Source organism: Bremia lactucae, linkage group LG14 (genome assembly GCF_004359215.1).
Source record: "Bremia lactucae strain SF5 linkage group LG14, whole genome shotgun sequence".
NCBI classification, from domain to species: Eukaryota; Oomycota; class Peronosporomycetes; order Peronosporales; family Peronosporaceae; genus Bremia; species Bremia lactucae.
In genome coordinates, this window is record NC_090623.1 from 275,364 (window position 1) to 295,047 (window position 19,684).

A 19,684-nucleotide genomic window follows, 5' to 3' on the forward strand; every position below is an offset into this window, starting at 1 on the left:
GCGTCTCGCACGCTGGTTCTTGCCATCGCCCTTTGGGAAGGGAGTCCTCTTGCTGGGCATTTTTGCCCCAGCAGGGACCCTGGCATAGCAGCGAGCCATCATATGGCCGCGCTTGCCGCATTTAAAACAGACCACGTCTGCATTGCCCAACTCCATAGGAGTGGCATCTGTCCTCTCGGCCGACGGCTTATACCAAGCTGTCGCCGAGGCACTGTTGTAGGATTGCTCCTCAACTAAGGCAATTTGGATTGCCTCTTCCATCGTCGACGGCACCTTTCTGAAAAGGGCCTGTCGCGATGGGCCATGCCGTAGTCCGTTCATAAACGTGGGCACCTTAATGTGCTCCGGAATCGGACCTACGGTTATGGATGCGGACAGCGAGCGCATCTCTTGCACATACTCTTGCAGAGATCGCTTCGCCTGTCGCGCCCCAAAGAAGCGCGCCTGAAGCAACACTTCGTTGTTCGGCGGCTGGTACATGGCGCGAATCTTATCCTTAAAGATCGCCCATGAGGGGAACGCTTTTCTGTCCGCCATAAGCGCCGAGTAAGCCCACTCTGAGGCCTTACCGCGCAGATGCGACATAGCGTACGACACCATCCGGCTGTCGTCCTCGATGAGCTGGGCGACACCACATTGCTCCACGGCTAAAAGCCAGTGGACAATCGTGTGCGCCGCAGTTCCATCGAACTTGGGCGGGTCCATCCGAATGGGCCTCGGCTGATGCGGCCGGGCAGAGAGCATCTCAACAGTCCTGTTGAGAGCCTCGCTCCGAGCCTGCTCATGCCTCAGCTCATCCTGAGTCTGAGTGACGGACTCCGCCGCAGCATGGCTCTGTGCCTCGGACGCGGCCCTCCGCTGTCCGAGCACGAATGCCTCAAACTGCTCCAACTGAGCAACATGTTGCTCAGGAGGACTACCCAGGAGCCTGGCCAGGGCTTGTTCACCAAGTCCCTGCGCCATAAGCCCTGCCACCTCCCGATGATGTTCGGAGAGGTGGAGGAAATGAGCCTAATCAATATTGAGGCTCATCCTCACGTACACACGCAGAGATGCGGGTCGTGAAAAGGATTTCAAGTGCTACCAAGTGTAGGCCGGCACGTCGTAATGCGGCCACGCTCTACTTAGACACACACCCTAGCATAGCGAGGAAGCGCTTTAGCCAGCTTCTTTTGCGTGCAGTGAGGTAGTTGCGGTGGGGGCGTTAGCGACCTTACCCAACGCACTAAATACTTAAGTTAAGTGTCGTCACGGGAGCGGTAATCCGGCTCATCATGCGCACTTACCAAGGAAGAAGTAGTTTTCAGACAAATTAATATGTAATCGTATTAAATATAAATACCTATTTTACCAATTAAAATGTCATCTCTACAGATAACACTTAATCTGTATTGCGAGCGTATCTTTTTAGATACATCGCGTAACGGATGACGCTAGCCGTCATCCCTCCTAATGTGAATGCACCCATGTACATCACATACACAAGGGTTGGTCACAAATGTGAACCACACCCGAGTGCTGGGTCTGATTACTTTAATTTAGAAGTTGACCATCCCCTTAAGTACACCAAGCGTACTTAACGGGGACTGTGTGACATTAGGGCAACTTTAGCCCGTTACACCTCTTGGAAGGACATCTTTAAGCGCAATCGGCAATACTTTGTCTTCGGATCTTTCAGAATTATACATATTGCAGCATTAAAGATCATAAAATAACTAGAACAGGATATGTGTCGAATGTCGTCTGAACAGCAGAAAACGTAAATGGAACAGTCTTACAGAATCTTTATCTACTCGAAAGTTTATTAATTACGTGACTAGATTGAAGCATGCTGAAACTCCGTCGTATGCTTATGCCAAATGTCTATGAATAATAACGCCTTCAATCCATATCTCTACATGATACCTTCTCTGCCTCATGGCTAGGATCAAGTGTAGCAAATCTCTTCATCCCAAGCTTGTGTACGTATTTTATGCATAGGTGGTATTTTTTTATTTTATTTATTAATTATTTGGGTATTTCCGTTTTATTTAATGCTGAATTACAATTTCTTGTTACCAAAACCTAGATAAATTAGCTATCATTTCAGTTCAAAAAAACATTGTAGTTCTAGCTTACGTTGAAAAATTGTGCAAGATAATTGCGCTGCTGTCATAACTCACGGCTAACTTTATGTTAAATTGGCTTTGCCGAAGCCTTGTAGCTCCATTTGCTTACGCGACGCGCACATTCAGAGGATGAATGCACCTTCACCATGAAATTTTCATCATTTCTTGTCGATTCGTTTTTCAATCGCGTTAAATGTAGGCATATTTTCTTGACTCGACGCTGACGTGTTCAGCCTTATCTTCGAGACAAAATGACTTCGTCGCTTTCTTCTCATCCACAGAAAATGCTTCTAAAATGTCTTGAATCTAGTAAGTTAAAAGCGGACCGAGGAAAATCTTATTTCGAGTCGATTGTTATCATCATCATCATTCTTTGCACAACTTATTAAATCGAGCATTACGATTCTGTTATTAAATGAGCTTTTCAGCCAGGCCAGAAAGATAATAACAGCTATATTTGCTGGTCAGCTTTTTCTATTTGAGACCAATGATTTGAACAGGAAAGAGGAAGTAAAGAGAATAAAGAGAAAGATTGCGACGGAAATACTTGGTCGTTGCGGGAACGTGATGCTAGCACCAAATACGATCAGTTAGGCAATTAATGTTTCTATAGCCTTAACACGCATTGAATTCGATCTAATTATCCAGCAACACATGCGCTAATCGAGTTGTAGCACGTGCTATACCTGCTCAGCGGTCGGCCCCTGATCTACCGCTTCGCCAAGTTTTTTAATGGTCGAAACAAATTATACTGTTCATGCGAATGCCACAGCATAAGAAGCGAGGCGAGCCACGATGTTATTAGTTGGCGTAGCATCTGTAAAATTTGAAGGATTTCTTGATAGCCACGTAGGTGGAGCTGGATCTCTGCGAGTATCTCGAGACGCTCGACAAATACCGTTAATGCGTCAAAATCTCAAACGAATAGAAAAAACGCTGGATCATCATGGAAATTAAAATCTCAGCGAGGTTTTCGTCCAACTAAGTATACATCCGAAGGTGTGAGGAATAGAAGTAGCGCACGAAGTACGGTGCAACACTCACCGTAGTCAAGATGTCCTTGTATCTGCCCTTGCCTCCTGCTTTTTCTTCTGAACTTAAGAACCGGTTGAATACCTTGCTAACTTCAGTACCGAGATTTCGACAAATACCAGTTCAAAAAATTGTAGAAAATCGACTTTGTACAAATTTTGCAACGCCTATTTATATTATTTTACATAATTTGGATGTGATGGGCATAGATAGCCATGCGCCGCGAACCCATGATTTAGCATAACATTTGACACCTGGCTTTCTATTTATTATTGTCTTCAGAGTGGGTTTTGTACCACTAGCTTGTTGCATACATAGATACACGGCGCTGTTACTACGTGAGTCACGACGGCGGGGACTGCAATTCTTCTGGTGAGGCCATGGCTCGCGACGGGGTGACGTCCACGGACGACGTCGGCGTCTCCGTGTTCACAAGCATATCCGACGAGTTGAGCAAGCTCGCGTCAACCGCCAGGGCCGACAATACCGAGCTGCTGCGTGGCGACGGTGCTGCAGACGCAGTACTCGAGCAAATGGCGTTGGTGTTGCTAATCGCGTTCGTGTTGCTCAGTAGACGCGCAATCATTGCCACTTTCTGTGACTCGGAGCAGTCCGTTCGATTCAAAATCGACTGAATTTTGTTCTTAATCTCAGGCATGCGGTCGAGCACGTGGAGTAACGTCGACGTGGTCACAGGCATGGGAGCGCGCTGTGCTTCCGTGTTAACATTTGCGTACGCGCCATTCGATTGTCCACGATTCCCACCCCAATGCACTCGTGGCGTTGAATTCGTCGCTCCAGCAGCAGAGGCTGAAGGTGGTCGACTCGTCGAGGCCACTCCAGTCGCAATGTCCGTCGATAGACTTGCAGCATGGGAGCGTCGTGGCATTGAGCCATTCACGGACGCATCAAACCCCGAGCCGGCACCCAACATGACGTCGCCACTTGCGGAAAGCGGCGATCCGTCGCACTCTACGGAAGCTACCGCGGCTGCCGCTTGGACCGCGACCACGGCAGCCTCCTTGCTGCGTTTAATAACTTCATCTGGACCTAGTACTGCCGTCGGTAAGAGCAAGACCATGTCAGTGTGCGACTTGTGCGGCAGGACATTTGGCCAGGCCGTTGTTACTGCGTGGGTCGCGTTCTCGTGAAGCTTGGTAGTCACTGAAGCCGACGACGGAGCTGGAAGAAACGAAGCTGCAGTCAGCGACGCTTTCGTTCCAAGGTCGCTTGATTTTGCCGGTATAGCCCTGGACGTGGAAGCCGCATCGACGCCTACTGGGATGGGAATTGGAGGGGGAGACGTCTTGTGCTTCATGCACTGGATTATCGCGTCAAAGGACGTAATGATGGACTTTAAATCCGTCATTCCTCCACTGAGTTTCTTCGTATCCTTTCGAGCTTGCGACTGTTTGTGGGCAAAGGCTGCACTTTTGATCGATGGTGGAGGTAATCCCGGCAGCGAGTGACGAGAAGGGAACTTTAGTAGCAGCTCCTCGGGCGGCAACCCAATGCGCGCATCCAGCACAGCAGGAGAGAGCTGTGCAGTGGCCATGCTTGCCGCAGCAGCTGCACGATGTGCTTTTATCGATGCCTTTCCATCTTTTAGAGTTGATGACGGAGCACTAGAAGCAGAGGAAGTTGGCGTCGTGAGGCTGCTTGACACGATATTTCCATAGCGGTCGTAGCATTGTCGTGGAGAGCGCTTCTTGCAGACAAAGCGTGAGACTGCACTCGACGAATTGAAAACCTGTGCAATGAGGGTCCAATTAGCACCGTAGAGCTCAAAGAGTTTCTTAAGGACAATGTCGTCGTGTACGCTCCAGACGTCACGCCCTGAGTCAGACGACGAAATGCTGCTCTTTCGAGCTCTTCCAATTCCTGTCTTGGATTTTTTGGAGCTTTTTGGATAGCCTGCTTTCACGTGTCCTACATCCACGTGAGCTCCCCCACCTGACGCGCTCCCACTCGCTCCTCCCGTTGACGACAGATTCATATTGGTTGCTAAACCTGACGATAAAATAGAAGAAGATGCCGCGGTGCCGCTAACACCGCCTCCGAGTAGACCTCCAAGCAGCGCGGGGTCATCCCATTCCGCAGAATCTAGCGCATCCAGGTTGGTATCGCCCCAAAAATCATCATCTGCAAATTCAGAAATGTCCGGGACAGGAATGCCCTCGAGATCAACACGCATCTCTTTCTGCGCTCCCGTCTTAAGACCGCTTAATTGCGATTCCAATTTCCGCTTGACTCCTGCAGACAATCGTAAAGGGCTTCCAAGTATCCCTCCAGACGTGCCAGCTCTTGCATTAAGTGCATTGGTCTTTTGCTTCTTAATGGACTTGATGCAGTGTAGCGAATTTTCGTGATGCCCTGCACTATGGTCCAGCTTTGATTTGGTAGACAACAGTGGTGGAGGCGGCGGTGGCGGAACATGATAAGTTACCCGGAAGGTCATCTGGCAGTCCGAACTTAAACCATTATCCGAAATCGCACGCGCCTCGGACGTGGGTGGTTGTGGAGGTTGATACACATCAAAGTGCGTCTCCATGCCCTCCATTCGCAACTGCATAAACAACTTCTCCAGCGATGCTTCTCCCACCGTGCCGACATCAAAATTGTAAAAGAGCTTTGAGACTGCGTCACCTTCTTGCCATTGGCGATTCACTTCCTGCAACGCCAGCTTGTCAAACGAACGCTGTTCCGATGGAACGGCTCCGTTGCTTTCGTCACAAGACACTAATCCGTCATCCTTTGCAGCATCAGCGTAGGTTGCAAGAGCTAATCTATCACCACTCTCTTGAAGTTTCTTGTCAGTGACACCGTGCACGTAATTAACAGCATACCATTCCACGGGCGTCAACTCATCGGTATTCGCGAGTAGTAAATGATCGGCTGCATCGAGATCCACGGTATGCACATCAAGAGGGGCTTGCAGCTCATTCACGTCGCCGCAATACTTGACATCCCTTTCAACCTGCTCGGCCACCCGCACGAGGTCTTGCAATGTCCCATCGCTCATCCAACCATTTCCACCGCCGCTAGTGGCACTTGAAGACCACCAACTGGGTTTCTCAATTGTCCATCTCATTGTCATTTCCGATGGTACAGCAAAAAGTTCCTGTGGACTCATTTCACCAAATACCTTTTCCGTTAGCGAAGCGCCAACACGCAGTAACGACGCTTCAATGGTATTTTCGCAGTGCAATCGATAGACTGGAAGAGTATCGGCGCCACCCACGGCCATTTTGGCCCAGCTTGCGCGAAGTTTTGCATCGCACGTCGCGTTCCAGTCGCCATCTACGACAATGATGGCTTCTCCACCATACACGGATACAGCACGTCTCCCATCAGCTTTCGACAACCTGGTCGACACGAGCGCGACACGGATGACAGGGCGATCGGCAAAGTGACACAGTGCCCGGCGCTGCATAATTATAGTTCCTGTCACGTGTACGTAGCTAATACCTAAGAGATAGAGAAACATTTCCAAAATAGGAAGCATGGCATTAAATTGGGAGTATATGACCACCTTTTTGCCTTCTTGAAGCGTCAGTCGACGTACGAGTGGCTCCAGTACCTCCAACTTTGCCGAGCAACTCGTCAGTAGCCGTAAATCAGCATGCCCTAGCTTATCCATATCATTCACGATATCGACACAATTGCAAATCGCACGAAGGTGGAGTATTAACTGTAGCCAAACACTTAAGCGCTCTTCGCGTCCACTAGAAGTATCGAGGGTTGCCGCAAAGCCGCTTAGAACGTTTTGATATTGCGTTTTTTGCGATGGACTAAGTTGACAGCTCAAGCTGATCTCTTCAATCTTGCCTAATTCTGGCTCAACTTCGCTCCGAACACGCCGCAAACTGAGACAAGACAATGCAAGAAGCGAAGCACTTATATACTGAGGGCTATCGTCTTGCGAGCCTGCCTGTCTCAGAGATGCACGTACACTCGATGATTTGCCGTATTGCTGCAGCACTTCTGCCACAGAAGACCATTCTACGAGCAATTCCTGCAATGCCACTCGATGGCTGTCACCTTCAGTCGCATTGTTTTCCATTAACCTAGGAGCTCCTTGCACCAAATAATCAGCATACTGCAGCCGTAGTGCGGCACTTTTCCAGTTTTCAATCGACTGTCCATTGCACAGGACTCGCCGTTGCTGTTGTCGAAGTTGTTGGAGCCCTGACACACACACTGAGTCATTAAACTGACCGTCATGCTCGTTTTCGACAATGACCATTTGCCAATTCGTAAACGCTACGAATGCCTCTTTGTCTTCAGTAAACGCACGAACGGGACACAACACACAGTAAATAGGTTTAACGCATTCGTCGTCGAATCCATCATCATCGTCATCGCTACCGAAAGGGGAGTTAATGAGAAAGATGTCGTCGTGCTTGTGCGCATAGAGTCGAGATTTAATCTTCCAATCGCGCTGCAGCTGTGTTTTATGAGCATGAGTAGAACCAGCGCCATCATAAAGCTGAATACGTTGATGTGGATGCCAAATTCGAAGATAATATCGCCACTTATGAAGCTCTTCACCAGAGACAATTATCAAATGTGGACCTATTGGCTCATCTACAATCGAATCTTGAGGTGGTGATGCACTAACCACATCACCTTCTCTTCGCTGCACATGCTGTTTTTGTGATGACACAATTTCAATTAAACTGAGAAAGGCAACTAAAGTTGCTGCTTTGCCCATTCCAAGCTGGTCATTTAAAAAAAAATTAAGACCACTGGAGTATAAATCTAGCATCCACCGCAATGCCAGCAGCTGAAAGGCAGCTAATATAATAGGAGGGCCTCCATTCGCCTGTAACGTGCTACAACGCACTTGCAAATCTCGAAAGGCCGCCTCACGTTGACACCATATTGACGACTTGTTTGCGTCGGCACTTGCTGCTGATGAAGATGTCATTGCACTTCGAGCTCGTTTGCCTGCGCTTACAATGTATGTCATGTGAGACTTTGCCGACGCCACTGCTTCCGGTTTAATTTCCCCCTTCACATCACGATTACTACCCAACCCGTTATTTCTTAAGGAATATGCTGTGCAAAACTTTAGTGTCAAAGCACAATCGCCGGTACCTGCGCTATCAAAGCGTTTTCCATTGCCTTGCTTGCCACCATCCTCAACGTTATTACAGGGCAATAATTCGTTGTCTTCGCCATGATCTAAAATTTCACTTCCTGCGGCTTCAAACCGAACTCGTGATCTTGCAGCAATCCGTTCCATTGACCGCCAAAATGCTGATATCTGCAGTGCAATCCCACGTGCTATCTGACGGCTCTCTTGCTCGAGACGGATATTGTCGGCATTTTGAGCAGCAATTGCATTTACTGCGAGATGATGTTGAAGTACACGTTTCCAATTGCGCTCTTGCGCAAAGTCTACCGCCATCCATTTCATTTCCTCCAATAGAAAATCCCACTGCGACTTGCCACGCATCGGTGTTGGCAATCGTGGCAATTGCCTTTTTCGCGTTAATGCTACGCTGCGCTTTGTAATCTGCCGATTTAATATCACAGATTCACGCAACGTCTTCTCAAACTCTGCATTTGCCGAACTAATTGCAGCCACAGGGCTTCGGGACGTTGCAGCAGGCCGCTTGGTACCTACAATTCCATTGCTTGCGAGATAATCCGCGGTTTTAGAAGCACTCACAAGTGGCTGCGGTTTCGGATCAAATGCCTTTCGATCAGAGGCTTCTTCATCGCGTCGTTTCTGTATTAAATACTTGTTTGGTGGGGTCGACATTCGCATCACGCGGTACGTACTTCCCTGTGCCCACCCTTCCTCCTCCAAAGCAACTTCCCTTTTTTCTACCACGTGTTTCTCAGTTCTCGCCATAATTTTGATTTGTGCTGCCTCCGCAACTCGCTTTGTGCTTCCAACGTTATTTTTCTTGACCTTTTTCGCGCCAATTGTGTCCTGCTCGGCTGTAATTGTACTCTTAGTCTCCAATTTATTCAAGACAATCCCCTCATCGCCAGGAACCTCTGCAAGAGGCAAAGCTTCTGTCTTGACCTCTTTCAACATGACTTGCTTTGCACCAAGACACGTTTCTTCGTTTGCTACTATTCCTTCATCGCTCTCGGCTGCCTTTCGAGGTGCCATCTCCTGCTCTGCTAAACTATTATCGCCGAATTGCGTCCCACGCTCCGGTTTCTCTTCTTTTTGACTATCACGTGACCCGTTTCGCTCGTCCACGAGCTGCCTGCAAACGCAATTAATTGGATGACCTTCATTAGAGCCGCTGCCTTTCGTAACGGCGAAAATGAATTTGCCAGCACATACCGCAACAGCGATTCTTTATATTCTACAAATTTGTCACGAATGGATTTAAGGACGACGGTACTGCTGGGATTGCTGCCGCTGTCCGACGCCATCGCGTTTTTTAACTGCAACCAACACAAGATCGATAGAGTGACAACATCAATTAGTGACCATCACTCCTATCACAGCTTTGTCACGCTTAGCGCGCCTTACAATCTGCGTGCTTCCACTCAAGTAGCGCCACTATTGCATCTGAGCGTCGCTATAGTCACAAAAACGTACTTATGTCAGCTTAAAACGTTTCAGTATGGTCTGGGTTGCGTATCTCGGAATCGAGGTTGGAATCGGGTGCGGAATTGCCAAAAATCCATCAAATGAGGCCCAAAATGGGACTTAATCGATAGCAGAGATACAATGCCATCGAATGCAGCACTTCCCACCACGATTCGAGTGAAAGATCCGGCCCAAATTCCCCGCCAAGGTGCACCATGGCCCCCAGAGCGATTTAAAAGATCTTTAAAACGAGCTTCGAGGGAGCGCACACAGACGAGCAACCCAGAAAAAAGAGAGCGGATGGGCTTACCGATCGATGGAGCTGTGACCCCCGGGGTCGGAATTTGTGCGATCACAAACGGCTCACGCGGCACTTTCACGTTCTCTCAGGGCGACGGGACGAAGGGAATCCCGCGCGAAGCGACTCGATTGGACAAAACCGAGTAAAAAACACCCAAGACGAGTGGCTAAAACTCTTTAAGCGAATTTTTTTCTGACAAAGATGCTGCCAAGGTACCAGATTCTATTTCTTGATGTAAGAGCAATTTTCGTAAAAGAGCTTACAACGATTGTCTTAAGACGATTGTACCGACCACTGAAACTCGGACCGGGAGATACGTGGACGAATATCCAAAATGCACTGTCGATTTCAAAAAAAAAGCCTTGTCGTTGAGGCCGATATAATCGACTTCATGTATTATGCTGCGACTGTTGTACATATGATGTTAAGTGGCACCTTTATCAGCTCAGTCCCTCGCCATTTAGGTAATAGACATCATCACTACCAGCATCCCAGTAGCAGATTTCCAGCAATTTTAGCAATTTGAGCAAATAATCGTCGCAATTAGTTTTCAACAAGCCTTTTAATTTTCCTTAAACTTCAGCAGTACGCGTCCGACTCGATGTCAGTCCCGAAACTATCAAATGCAAAAGAGGCTTCACGCGACTCTCGGTCAAGGACTGCTCTACCCTTAATATTGCTTGTCGTTATAGGGAGCTCTGTGCTCATTATTGAAACAATATCACTTCTCGGCTCTCCGCTCGGTCTGGGCCGAACAATCGGATTAAAATGGCGCAACCGCTTCCACAGTTCCTTATCTGCTGACGAGATTGTTCCGGATGATGACTTGCTGCACCTGAATTTGCTACACGAAGCCTGTACAGCGGATGCGAATGTGTCGCTTACCTGGCTGTACGGCTCACCTGGTAATCAGGCAAAAGGAGGATTTGCTACGAATCTTCACGATCTGATTCTTGAGACGGACAAAGACTTGCTCCGAAAGCTTCGGCAATGTCCGAGTGTCGACATTTTCTTGCCAAACGACATGCACACTAGTGCCTATTGCGAGGACGCAGTTGCCTATGTTAAATGTACGTTTTAAACTTGAAACTAAGATACATGGACCCGTGTTCCTGAGACTCTGGCATGAACAGATCTCCAGTCTCGATTGTTGCCACAATGGATGTTAGAGATTAAGCTTTTTGATCGAGATATACAGCGCGAAGTGGATTATTTTGACTTGTGCCCAAAGACCCCGTGCTTTTCCTTGATCATCACTGGGGCGTCTTCGGTCGTGAGTGGAATGGCGTGACGGCGTCACCACGGTGGCCAAAAGACAAGCCAATTTACATGATGCCAAACATTGACATTGTGGAGCTCACACCGAATCATTACTGGGGAGTTGATGCTATTTTGTGCAAGACAGGTGTGTGCCACGATCGGGTGACGAAATGGTTTAAACAAGAGGGCAACCCTCGCAACGCAAGAGTGTTTTATACAAAACACACGTCTTTGCATCCGGGTGTATTCGTCCGCAAGCGCTTGGGCGAACACGTTGTCGCTGAAAAGGATTTTAGTAATATTAAATTCTTTCACATTGCAGGGACTAGCACTGCGAAAGGGACGAGGGACGTTTTGGATTGCTGGTCTAGCATTCCGAACCTACCTCCGCTTGAAGTTTACATCGCCCGGAATACATTTTACGAATTGTTTCAAGCTTCGTACAAGTTGACGAGTCGTTACAGTCAGAGTCCCGTCAACGTGCATCTTGAAACGCTAGACCGTATGAATTTTAGTAAATTGATAGCTGATGCCTCGTTCGTTCTTAATCCGAGTTGTGGCGAAGGCTACGGTCACACGAACAATCAAGCTCGTGCTGCAGGGGCTATTATCATAACGAGCGATATACCTCCGATGAATGAGATGGTCTTGGCAAATGAGACGGGTGTGTTAATATCCGTGAGACGCGAGAAACACCCGATGGTAGTGCTTGGCGGCAAGTACAGTGGATTGCATGGTTTAAAGAACGCAAAAGGATTGGTTGGTTTCTTTCAAGGTTCGGACGTATGTGAAGCGGTTCATCGATTGATACGAGTGACGTCGCCTGGAGATCGTGCTGAAATGAGCCTGATCGCCCGCCGGAACTACCATGCAGACACGAAATATTTTGCGAAAAGCATGCAGAATGTGCTTCATTATGCTGAAGAAAATGCTCGGGGAAGTGATTAAAAGTATTTACTTTCGATATGCTACCAATTTGCCTATTGACTGAGCTAGCCGTCGTGTCAACATCAAAAGCTGCTTGCGCCCGATCAGAATGATTGAAAATCCTGTTAAACTTTGCTTATCAAGTGCGCGCGGTGTTGAAGAGCAATCAAATAATCTGAATTTACTGCCATTTACAGCATAAAAGACTTTCACCAATTTCTATCAGATACGAATGGAGCCTAGTCGCACTGGCCAGTGGAGCGTGGGTACAGAACATATACATAAGTAGCCAAGTACCTTAAAGATTTTTGACAACTTATATATGGCGGGACCTATATGAATTAATATTTCTCTTCAAAACCTTATAGAGCCTTCGGCGGATGCCATAAATGATTCTTATCGCTTTTCATTGACAATGGAATCATAGATGGCTGCACAATCATCGATAATTCTTAGCAGCGTCAAATTTGTCCAAGACTTCATTCAAAGCTTATGCGACTGATTATAAATTTCTAGAAGTTTGCTACTGGTAAGCTGGTAGTGATGTGGTTTAGAACTGAGCTGTCAAAGGTGCGCATGTACAACAGTCACAGCAATTGGCATACAGGGCGCGAAGTAATCGTCTCTTGCAGCAAAAGTTTTATGAATTTATTTAGCAATGCTACAATTTTCTTAAATAGTTTTTAAAAGTAACATAGCTCATTCCTCGATAGCATGGATTTTCAAAATCGCGTTGGCTCCAAGCCTGGCTCGGGCGGCGTAGCGTCGGATTCGCAGAGCAATGTCGACCGCCGTGAGCGGATGCGCAAGCTGGCGCTAGAATTGGTGGACCTGTCGAAAGACCCGTACTTTATGAAAAACCACTTGGGCACCTACGAGTGCAAACTCTGTCTAACGCTACACAACGATGAGGGCAACTACCTTGCGCATACTCAAGGCAAGCGCCACCAGACGAACTTAGCCCGGCGCGCGGCTAAAGAGGCAGCAGATGCAGCTAATTCAGTAGCCACTGCCAATCTACAAGCCGCGCAGGCGGCTGCAGCTGCGGCGGCTGCCAGGCCGAGGGCTCTTAAGATCGGATTACCGGGCTACAAGGTGACGAAGCAGCGAGATCCCGACTCGGGGGCTCGGATTCTGCTGTTTCAAATTGCGTACCCGGAAGTAGCGGATAAGCTTCAGCCGCGGCATCGATTCATGTCGGCCTTTGAACAAAAGGTCGAGGCGCCGGACAAGTATTGGCAGTATTTGCTCTTTGCGTGCGAACCGTACGAAACAGTAGCGTTCAAAATTCCTAACGATGACATTGACAAGAGTGAAGGCAAATTTTTCAGCAATTGGGACAAGGACGGCAAAATGTTCATGTTGCAGCTGACATTTGCTGTCGGAGAGGCAGCCAAGAAGCAACCGGTTCCACCGCCACCGCGTCCACAATTGCGATATTTGTAGTGAACCGACCAATCATAACCTACTTTGTTGGTTAAAAATAACATTGAATTTTAAGGTATTGAACTGGTCCGGTCTTTAGACGGAAGGTAACCCTTTACGTACCCTCCCATTTTATATGGCAGGAAACTCGAGTAAGAACTCCTGGCTGATATTCGCCAACTCATCAACGACCTCAACGAGACCGCGGCAAAATCCTGTCTCGTGGTATTGCAAGCCGAATTCACGACAGAGCGACTTGACGAGCGGGTTGACTTTTTGCAAGTTATGTCGTGGCATCAAAGGGAAGAGGTGGTGCTCAATCTGGTAATTCAGACCGCCACAGAACCAATTAATGAAAATGCCCGGCGTGATGTTGCGCGTCGTAGTGACCTGCAGCGTCCAAAAGTCAGGCTTGTCATTTCGTTCGTACACGGACATGCCATTGTGACCGACACTAAAGACGGAGGCGAGGAAGGCGCCACACGACATCTGAGCGATCATAAAGAAAGCTAGTCCTTGAGCCAGCGACATGCCCGTAACCACTGGAAGCAGCACATTCCACAAGTAGTGCACAATCAGGCCAAATTTCTCGCCATTCGGGTGGTCCACGCGGTCGTACTTGCTAAATGCAAAGCCTCGAAACACGTAGTAGTAACTCTGCAAGAGCCAGCTAAATCGTGCAAAGAGGAGCAGTGGGAAGTACATGACAGCCTGGTGGCGCACAAAGAATGGCCCCCAGCTGGAATCGTAGGCGCGGGAAGCCATGTGCTTGCTCCATGCTAAGAGGGGCATGGTGTCAATGTCGGGGTCTCCAAGGTACTTGGTATTGGCATTGCCAACCAAGTTGGGCACCGCGTGGTGGAAATTGTGTTTGTTTTTCCACCACTGCACGCTGAAGCCCATCCAGATATCGCCAATGACAACACCCACGACGTTTCCAATCGTGTGGTTATCCCACACTTGATGGTGTAGCACGTCATGGGCGAGCCAGCCCGACTGCTGCCAGAACAAACCCATGACGCAGGCCGCAAGCACGTACATTGGCCAACTATCAAAGTGCCAACAGATCGCGACTGAGGCCATCCAGATGCTTAAAGTGCTGAGCATTTTCCACGTGTAATAAGCGAGGCTTGCATCATAAAAGCCCATTCCTTTCACTTTCATGCGGAGGCGGCGATAAGCAGTGATAAATTCCTCAGTCTTGGCTTTTTTGGCTTTTTGCTCGTCAGTTAGGTCCACAGGCCTTGGTTCGGTGCTTTCGTCGACATCACCGATGTAAAACTGATCCAGCAGCTTCCACGAACTTGTTGGGTGGTACACTGCAAAGATGTCCGTGGCATCCTCGCCCGCCTGCGAGAGCATCACCATGCCCCCCGGGTGCGAATCCCACTTGCTGATGTCATAAACCTTGTGGTGGATCACGATCCAAGCATTTGCGTGCGTCGAGTGCTGTCGCACTTCCTGCCACGTAATCTTGCGCTTGGATTGCAGACCGTCTACCATGATTGGATACGAAAACCAGTTCTAATAGGTAGGTAGGTGGGTACACGTGGTGCGGCGTTTGAAGGACTGTTTTGAAAGGTGTGGCGGAGGGAGTCTACCATACGAAAACCGAGTCATGCGCGACTGTATCGCCACCGATTTGGCTTCTAACCCAATCAAATTAATGACTATGGGTAATAACCAATCGTGCAACTCCTGTTGTGACGTCATTTTGTGCGAAAGATGATGTGGTCTGCGAGATTTAACAGTATCAGCTACATCAGCAATACTGTGTTTGGTAGCTCAGCTATCGAGTAAATTGCTCGCACGGTGCAATTGCGTAAGCTTCTTTTTAGTACTCGGAAAAAGGACCAAATTTTGGGAAATCTGACACGTTTCTAAGCAATGCCGAAAAACACACATTTACCCTCATAAAAGATAAAATATCAAATAAGATTATCGGTGTTGTTGCACAAAGCGAAAAAAGCACGTGTAAACAATTCTTAAGTACTAAAAAAGTTGTTTAGCCGACAATTCGGCCTTTGTACCGTCCTTTTCGAGATTAAAATAGTAAGAGTATTAAAATCCCATTTATTATTGAATACGGTATCAATGTTATTCATACATGAGGAAAATTTAATATTATTACCTATGAGAGAAAATAAAAAAAAGTACAAAATTTTATCTTTTATTAATTTTGACTTAATAGTTCCAACATTACCAAATTTGGTAAAGTTGACTAAGACATTAGTTATAAGGATTGGTTGATTTATGTTTAAGATAATCTTGCCACCCGCTAGGAACTTTGAAGGACGCGGATCCAACGCTGTTGCGAGATCGCGACGACGGGGCGGATCGAAAAAGAACGGTAGGGTCAGTAGGTGCCGAGCGCCCTACTGATCAACGTCAAAAGAATTTGCATGCCTTCCGACGAAAGTTGCTCCTCACACACAAACATAGTGTGTAACTGCCCCAGGTGATGAGGTTTATCGTATCACCTAGAAAATTTTAGTGACAAATAAATTGCTGCTAATATACCTAGTCGATTGTGAGGCGTCAACTTCATTCCATTCAGTCGCTAGATGATCATAGGCTCAAGTTCGTTGAGCGCGATATCCCTTTACGATAAGCTCTAGAGAGGACGAAAGCGTATTTAAGGCTGAAGTCCTCCTTTTCCGCTACAGAGATCGCTTGCTCTAGCGTATCTAGTTCAAGCCGGAACAGGTGAGTCTTCAAAGGAACGTCTACAAGACCTTTACAAACATCTATTGGATGACTCACGATACAACTTATCAGGTTTCGTGTATGCTCTAAGTTCAACATGCCAAATTTTGCTTTCGTCGCATCATCATTGATGCGGCGAGCCTCAATGGCATCGTCTAATTCGACGAACCATCTTAAAAGGAAGTCGCCTTTGACCGCCTTAAACTTAAAATTTCTAATTGTAAAGCCTTCGGTTCGAAGCGGAAGTGTCGAGCCGCTTGTAGCAAGGAAATGCTGCTGTCTCAACAGTTCCAACTGTTGAGCACCCTGTTTCATCAACACTTCTGCGTGTTGAGAGCCTTGCTGGAGAAGCAGGGCTACTGATTATTGACTCCTGTCGAGTTCATGCTGTATGAACTCGGCAATGGCTGCATGTTGTTCATCTGCATGGCCTCAACGGCACGACCGAACTTATGCGTTCGATCGCTTTCCATTTAATTTCACTCAAATGAGTGAACCTTCCACGCGTTGCGTGACAGCCTTCTAAAGGGACATAAAAATCTCCCTCCTTCTTCATCCAACATGTCCATGCTTGATGGAATGTGCGTGGGCTTTCTCTCTAACTTTTTTCTAGATAATACAAACCAGATTGTTTGATAAATTTAAATTTACTTTCGAAATAATGGAGAAAGCTTGCTACCAGATGTAACGGGGCACCTTTTTAGTATACTAGTCAACCTGTACTAGTTACAGTGAAGGTGACATGCCTCGACTACTCCACGTAAACGACGTGCAGAGGAAGGTTTTAAGTAGCTAAATAGTCTCAGGCAATAGGAAATTTTAAGGCTTTAGAATAGGAAAAGAATAATACTCGATTTATTATAATGAGTTCCAACTTAACGATCTTCTATTATACTGCTAAAAAAATATTTATGGCGCCTACTTGCGCACCGCACAATCGTGTCATATGATGATAGGTCGATCGTTAAGCTCAGTTAGAGGCATTGGGCGTGGGGCACTACACTCAAAGGCATAGTGGCTCGCAATTTAGCAAAGATTGCATTTTAGCAATCGTTTGAAGAGCAAGTTTTCTCGCTCTCCACATACGAGAGTACCATAGGTTCTCGATCTCCGTTTTCTTGTGTTCTCGGAGGATGCTTTAAAGGGTAAAAAACACAATGATGATTTTAACTTCTGGATTTGGATGACAAATTTGATGTCATTCTAGAATTACCGTGACCCAGAAAGTACGAGCCATGCATAAACTGGCAGCACCAAGCCGCGACGATGCCTGCCTTTTGTTCATCAGATGGTCATCTGATGAATGTATCCGAGCGTCCGCAAGCGTGTGGATGTCTTACGAGCGAGTACGATGGCCTTACTTGTGGCTCACGTTATTACGACTGAACAAGACCTCAGCGTGACGACCCATGACACTGTGAAGTAAGATTTCGAAAGCTGTGCACAAGCACATGCAGCGTTAAAGCTCGACCATTTGAATAAGTTGAGTGGATCGAAACAAGGATGATTGCTTCAAAAGAAACATCCAAGAAAATCAGAAACTCGTGTCGATAAGAAAAAGCACAAAAGTCCTAGATCGACTGAAGAGTCGATCGTAGAAAATCTCGCTGCGGTAGCGCAAGCACAGCTAAAGGTAGTTGGGGAGGATACTCCTCAAATAAAACTTCCTCAAGAATCTGTGGAGGCAGGTCCTTAGAAACCTGTGGTCAAAGGTTTTCCATGTACCTTTGGAAATAAGTTCCAAAGAGAAAATTGAGACATTAGATGTCTCAGTAAAAATGGATCATATAGGCGCTTATTGCTTGATCTATTAGCGCCTTCGAAGTTCACTTCGAAGATAACTCAATCGCCAACGCTAGACCCGAAACGGTTCTTGCGTGATCTGCGTAGTTGCAAAGTCAAGCAAATCTGTGTGCTGGTCGCAGATGACAACTACGTGGCCGATCTTTGGTCGGCAAAACTATATTCTGAGAACGAACGGGTTCTCAGTAGCTCATCGATAGACGAAAGTGTCCTCGATTAGAATACTCGGATTGAATGTATTACGTCCCAATCTTGGGAGTTTCTAAAGGCAAACCCTTTAAATAATAATTTAATTGAATTCAAGGATGTATTCCCTGAATCCGATCCATGCGAGTTGCCTAGGATCAAGGCACTTGACACAAAATCGACCTGATTCCAGGTTCGAAATACTGTGTCATGGAGTCGTGGCCATTGCCTCGTGAACACGTGTAAGCGATCTACAATTTCTTTGCCGATCGCTTAGCTGAAGGCCATGTGAGGAAGCCATCCTCCCCTCATAGCTCGCTCACCTTCTGCTTACGAAAGAGGCATCAGGAGGGTGGCGGGTTGTGCATGCGTACAATAAATCGAACGCTGCAACTGTACCGCCTCAGATGCCGATACCACGAAAAGACGTAATCATTGATAGTATGTTAAAGAACACAATCTTTCGTCAATGGAACTGATGTATGGATTCTATCATATACTTATGCGTGAATGGATATCCTGTAAGCTCCCCCCCCCAAGCTGAATGCTATTGGAATGGCTATTTGTGCCATAGGGGCTCAGTAATATTTTTGCAACGTTTAACAGATGCGTAACCAATCTGTTGAGATCGGTGCAAGATTTTGCACCGAGTCATTTTGATGACGTCTTTGTTCATAGCAGAGCCATGAACGGAAAGTCGGAAGTTGAAGCACATCGTCCTGAAAGGTTCTTACACTTATGCGTAAGCATGAGCTGTATGCAAATCCCAAGAAGTATATATGCTGCAAGCGAAATACCACTCCTTGGATGCATCGTGGGTAAACACGGTGTACGTCATGATTCGTAGAAAATCAAGGCGATCACCGACTTGTCTGTGCCAGTAGACGTAAAGAGACTTTGAATATTCCTCGGCTTAGCGGCGTACTTACATAAGTACTTCCGCAATTATGCCGAAATGACAGAAAATCGTTTTTGTTGAAGAAAAATATATTGTGGTCATGGGACGCTGATTTTCAGCGTTCCGTTGAAGGAATCAAGCAAAGCTTGATGAATTGTTCAATCCTGACGAAGCCAAACATTTCGCGTGGTCTGTGACGCCAGAGCTTTTGCAATCGATTTGCGTTAATGCAATAAGACACATAAGACGGCGCAGAGCGCATCCGTCGCGTCAGCTTTAGCCAACTAAACGCAATTATCCAGTGCATGACAAGGGAATCCGTGTCGTGATATATGCACTGGCTAGATTTAAAGTAGATATCTTGGGAGACAGACAATTCTTTTTTATACGATCCATGCGTTTTTAGCCACGGCCGTGAACAGCCCGCACGTCTCGCAAAGATTCGCAATTAGGTTGTCTTTCTTCGCGGATAATAA

The 19,684-nt window shown here is 47.1% G+C and overlaps 5 protein-coding genes across 5 annotated transcripts; 3 read left to right on the forward strand and 2 right to left on the reverse strand.

Moving 5' to 3' along the window:
- Window positions 1-3,483: 3,483 nt before the first annotated feature.
- CCR75_004835 (uncharacterized protein) lies at window positions 3,484-10,034 on the reverse strand (the record flags this gene model as incomplete). The annotated part of the gene is made up of 4 exons (XM_067962921.1): window positions 10,013-10,034; window positions 9,643-9,691; window positions 9,451-9,554; window positions 3,484-9,370 (listed from the first exon to the last, which is right to left on the reverse strand). Exons 3-4 carry the CDS (start codon window positions 9,540-9,542, stop codon window positions 3,484-3,486), a joined length of 5,979 nt encoding a protein of 1,992 aa, XP_067816341.1. The 5' UTR covers window positions 9,543-9,554; window positions 9,643-9,691; window positions 10,013-10,034.
- CCR75_004836 (uncharacterized protein) lies at window positions 9,844-10,149 on the forward strand (the record flags this gene model as incomplete). The annotated part of the gene is made up of 1 exon (XM_067962922.1): window positions 9,844-10,149. The coding sequence occupies one exon, from the start codon at window positions 9,844-9,846 to the stop codon at window positions 10,147-10,149; it is 306 nt and encodes a 101-aa protein (XP_067816338.1).
- Window positions 10,150-10,597: 448 nt separating this feature from the next.
- CCR75_004837 (uncharacterized protein) lies at window positions 10,598-12,211 on the forward strand (the record flags this gene model as incomplete). Its single annotated transcript, XM_067962923.1, has 3 exons — window positions 10,598-11,073; window positions 11,235-11,276; window positions 11,409-12,211. The coding sequence occupies exons 1-3, from the start codon at window positions 10,605-10,607 to the stop codon at window positions 12,209-12,211; spliced, it is 1,314 nt and encodes a 437-aa protein (XP_067816339.1). The 5' UTR covers window positions 10,598-10,604.
- A 693-nt stretch (window positions 12,212-12,904) lies between these two features.
- On the forward strand, window positions 12,905-13,636 carry CCR75_004838 (uncharacterized protein; the record flags this gene model as incomplete). The annotated part of the gene is made up of 1 exon (XM_067962924.1): window positions 12,905-13,636. One exon carries the CDS (start codon window positions 12,905-12,907, stop codon window positions 13,634-13,636), a length of 732 nt encoding a protein of 243 aa, XP_067816346.1.
- A 111-nt stretch (window positions 13,637-13,747) lies between these two features.
- CCR75_004839 (uncharacterized protein) lies at window positions 13,748-15,118 on the reverse strand (the record flags this gene model as incomplete). The annotated part of the gene is made up of 1 exon (XM_067962925.1): window positions 13,748-15,118. The coding sequence occupies one exon, from the start codon at window positions 15,116-15,118 to the stop codon at window positions 13,748-13,750; it is 1,371 nt and encodes a 456-aa protein (XP_067816347.1).
- Between the last annotated feature and the right edge of the window lie 4,566 nt (window positions 15,119-19,684).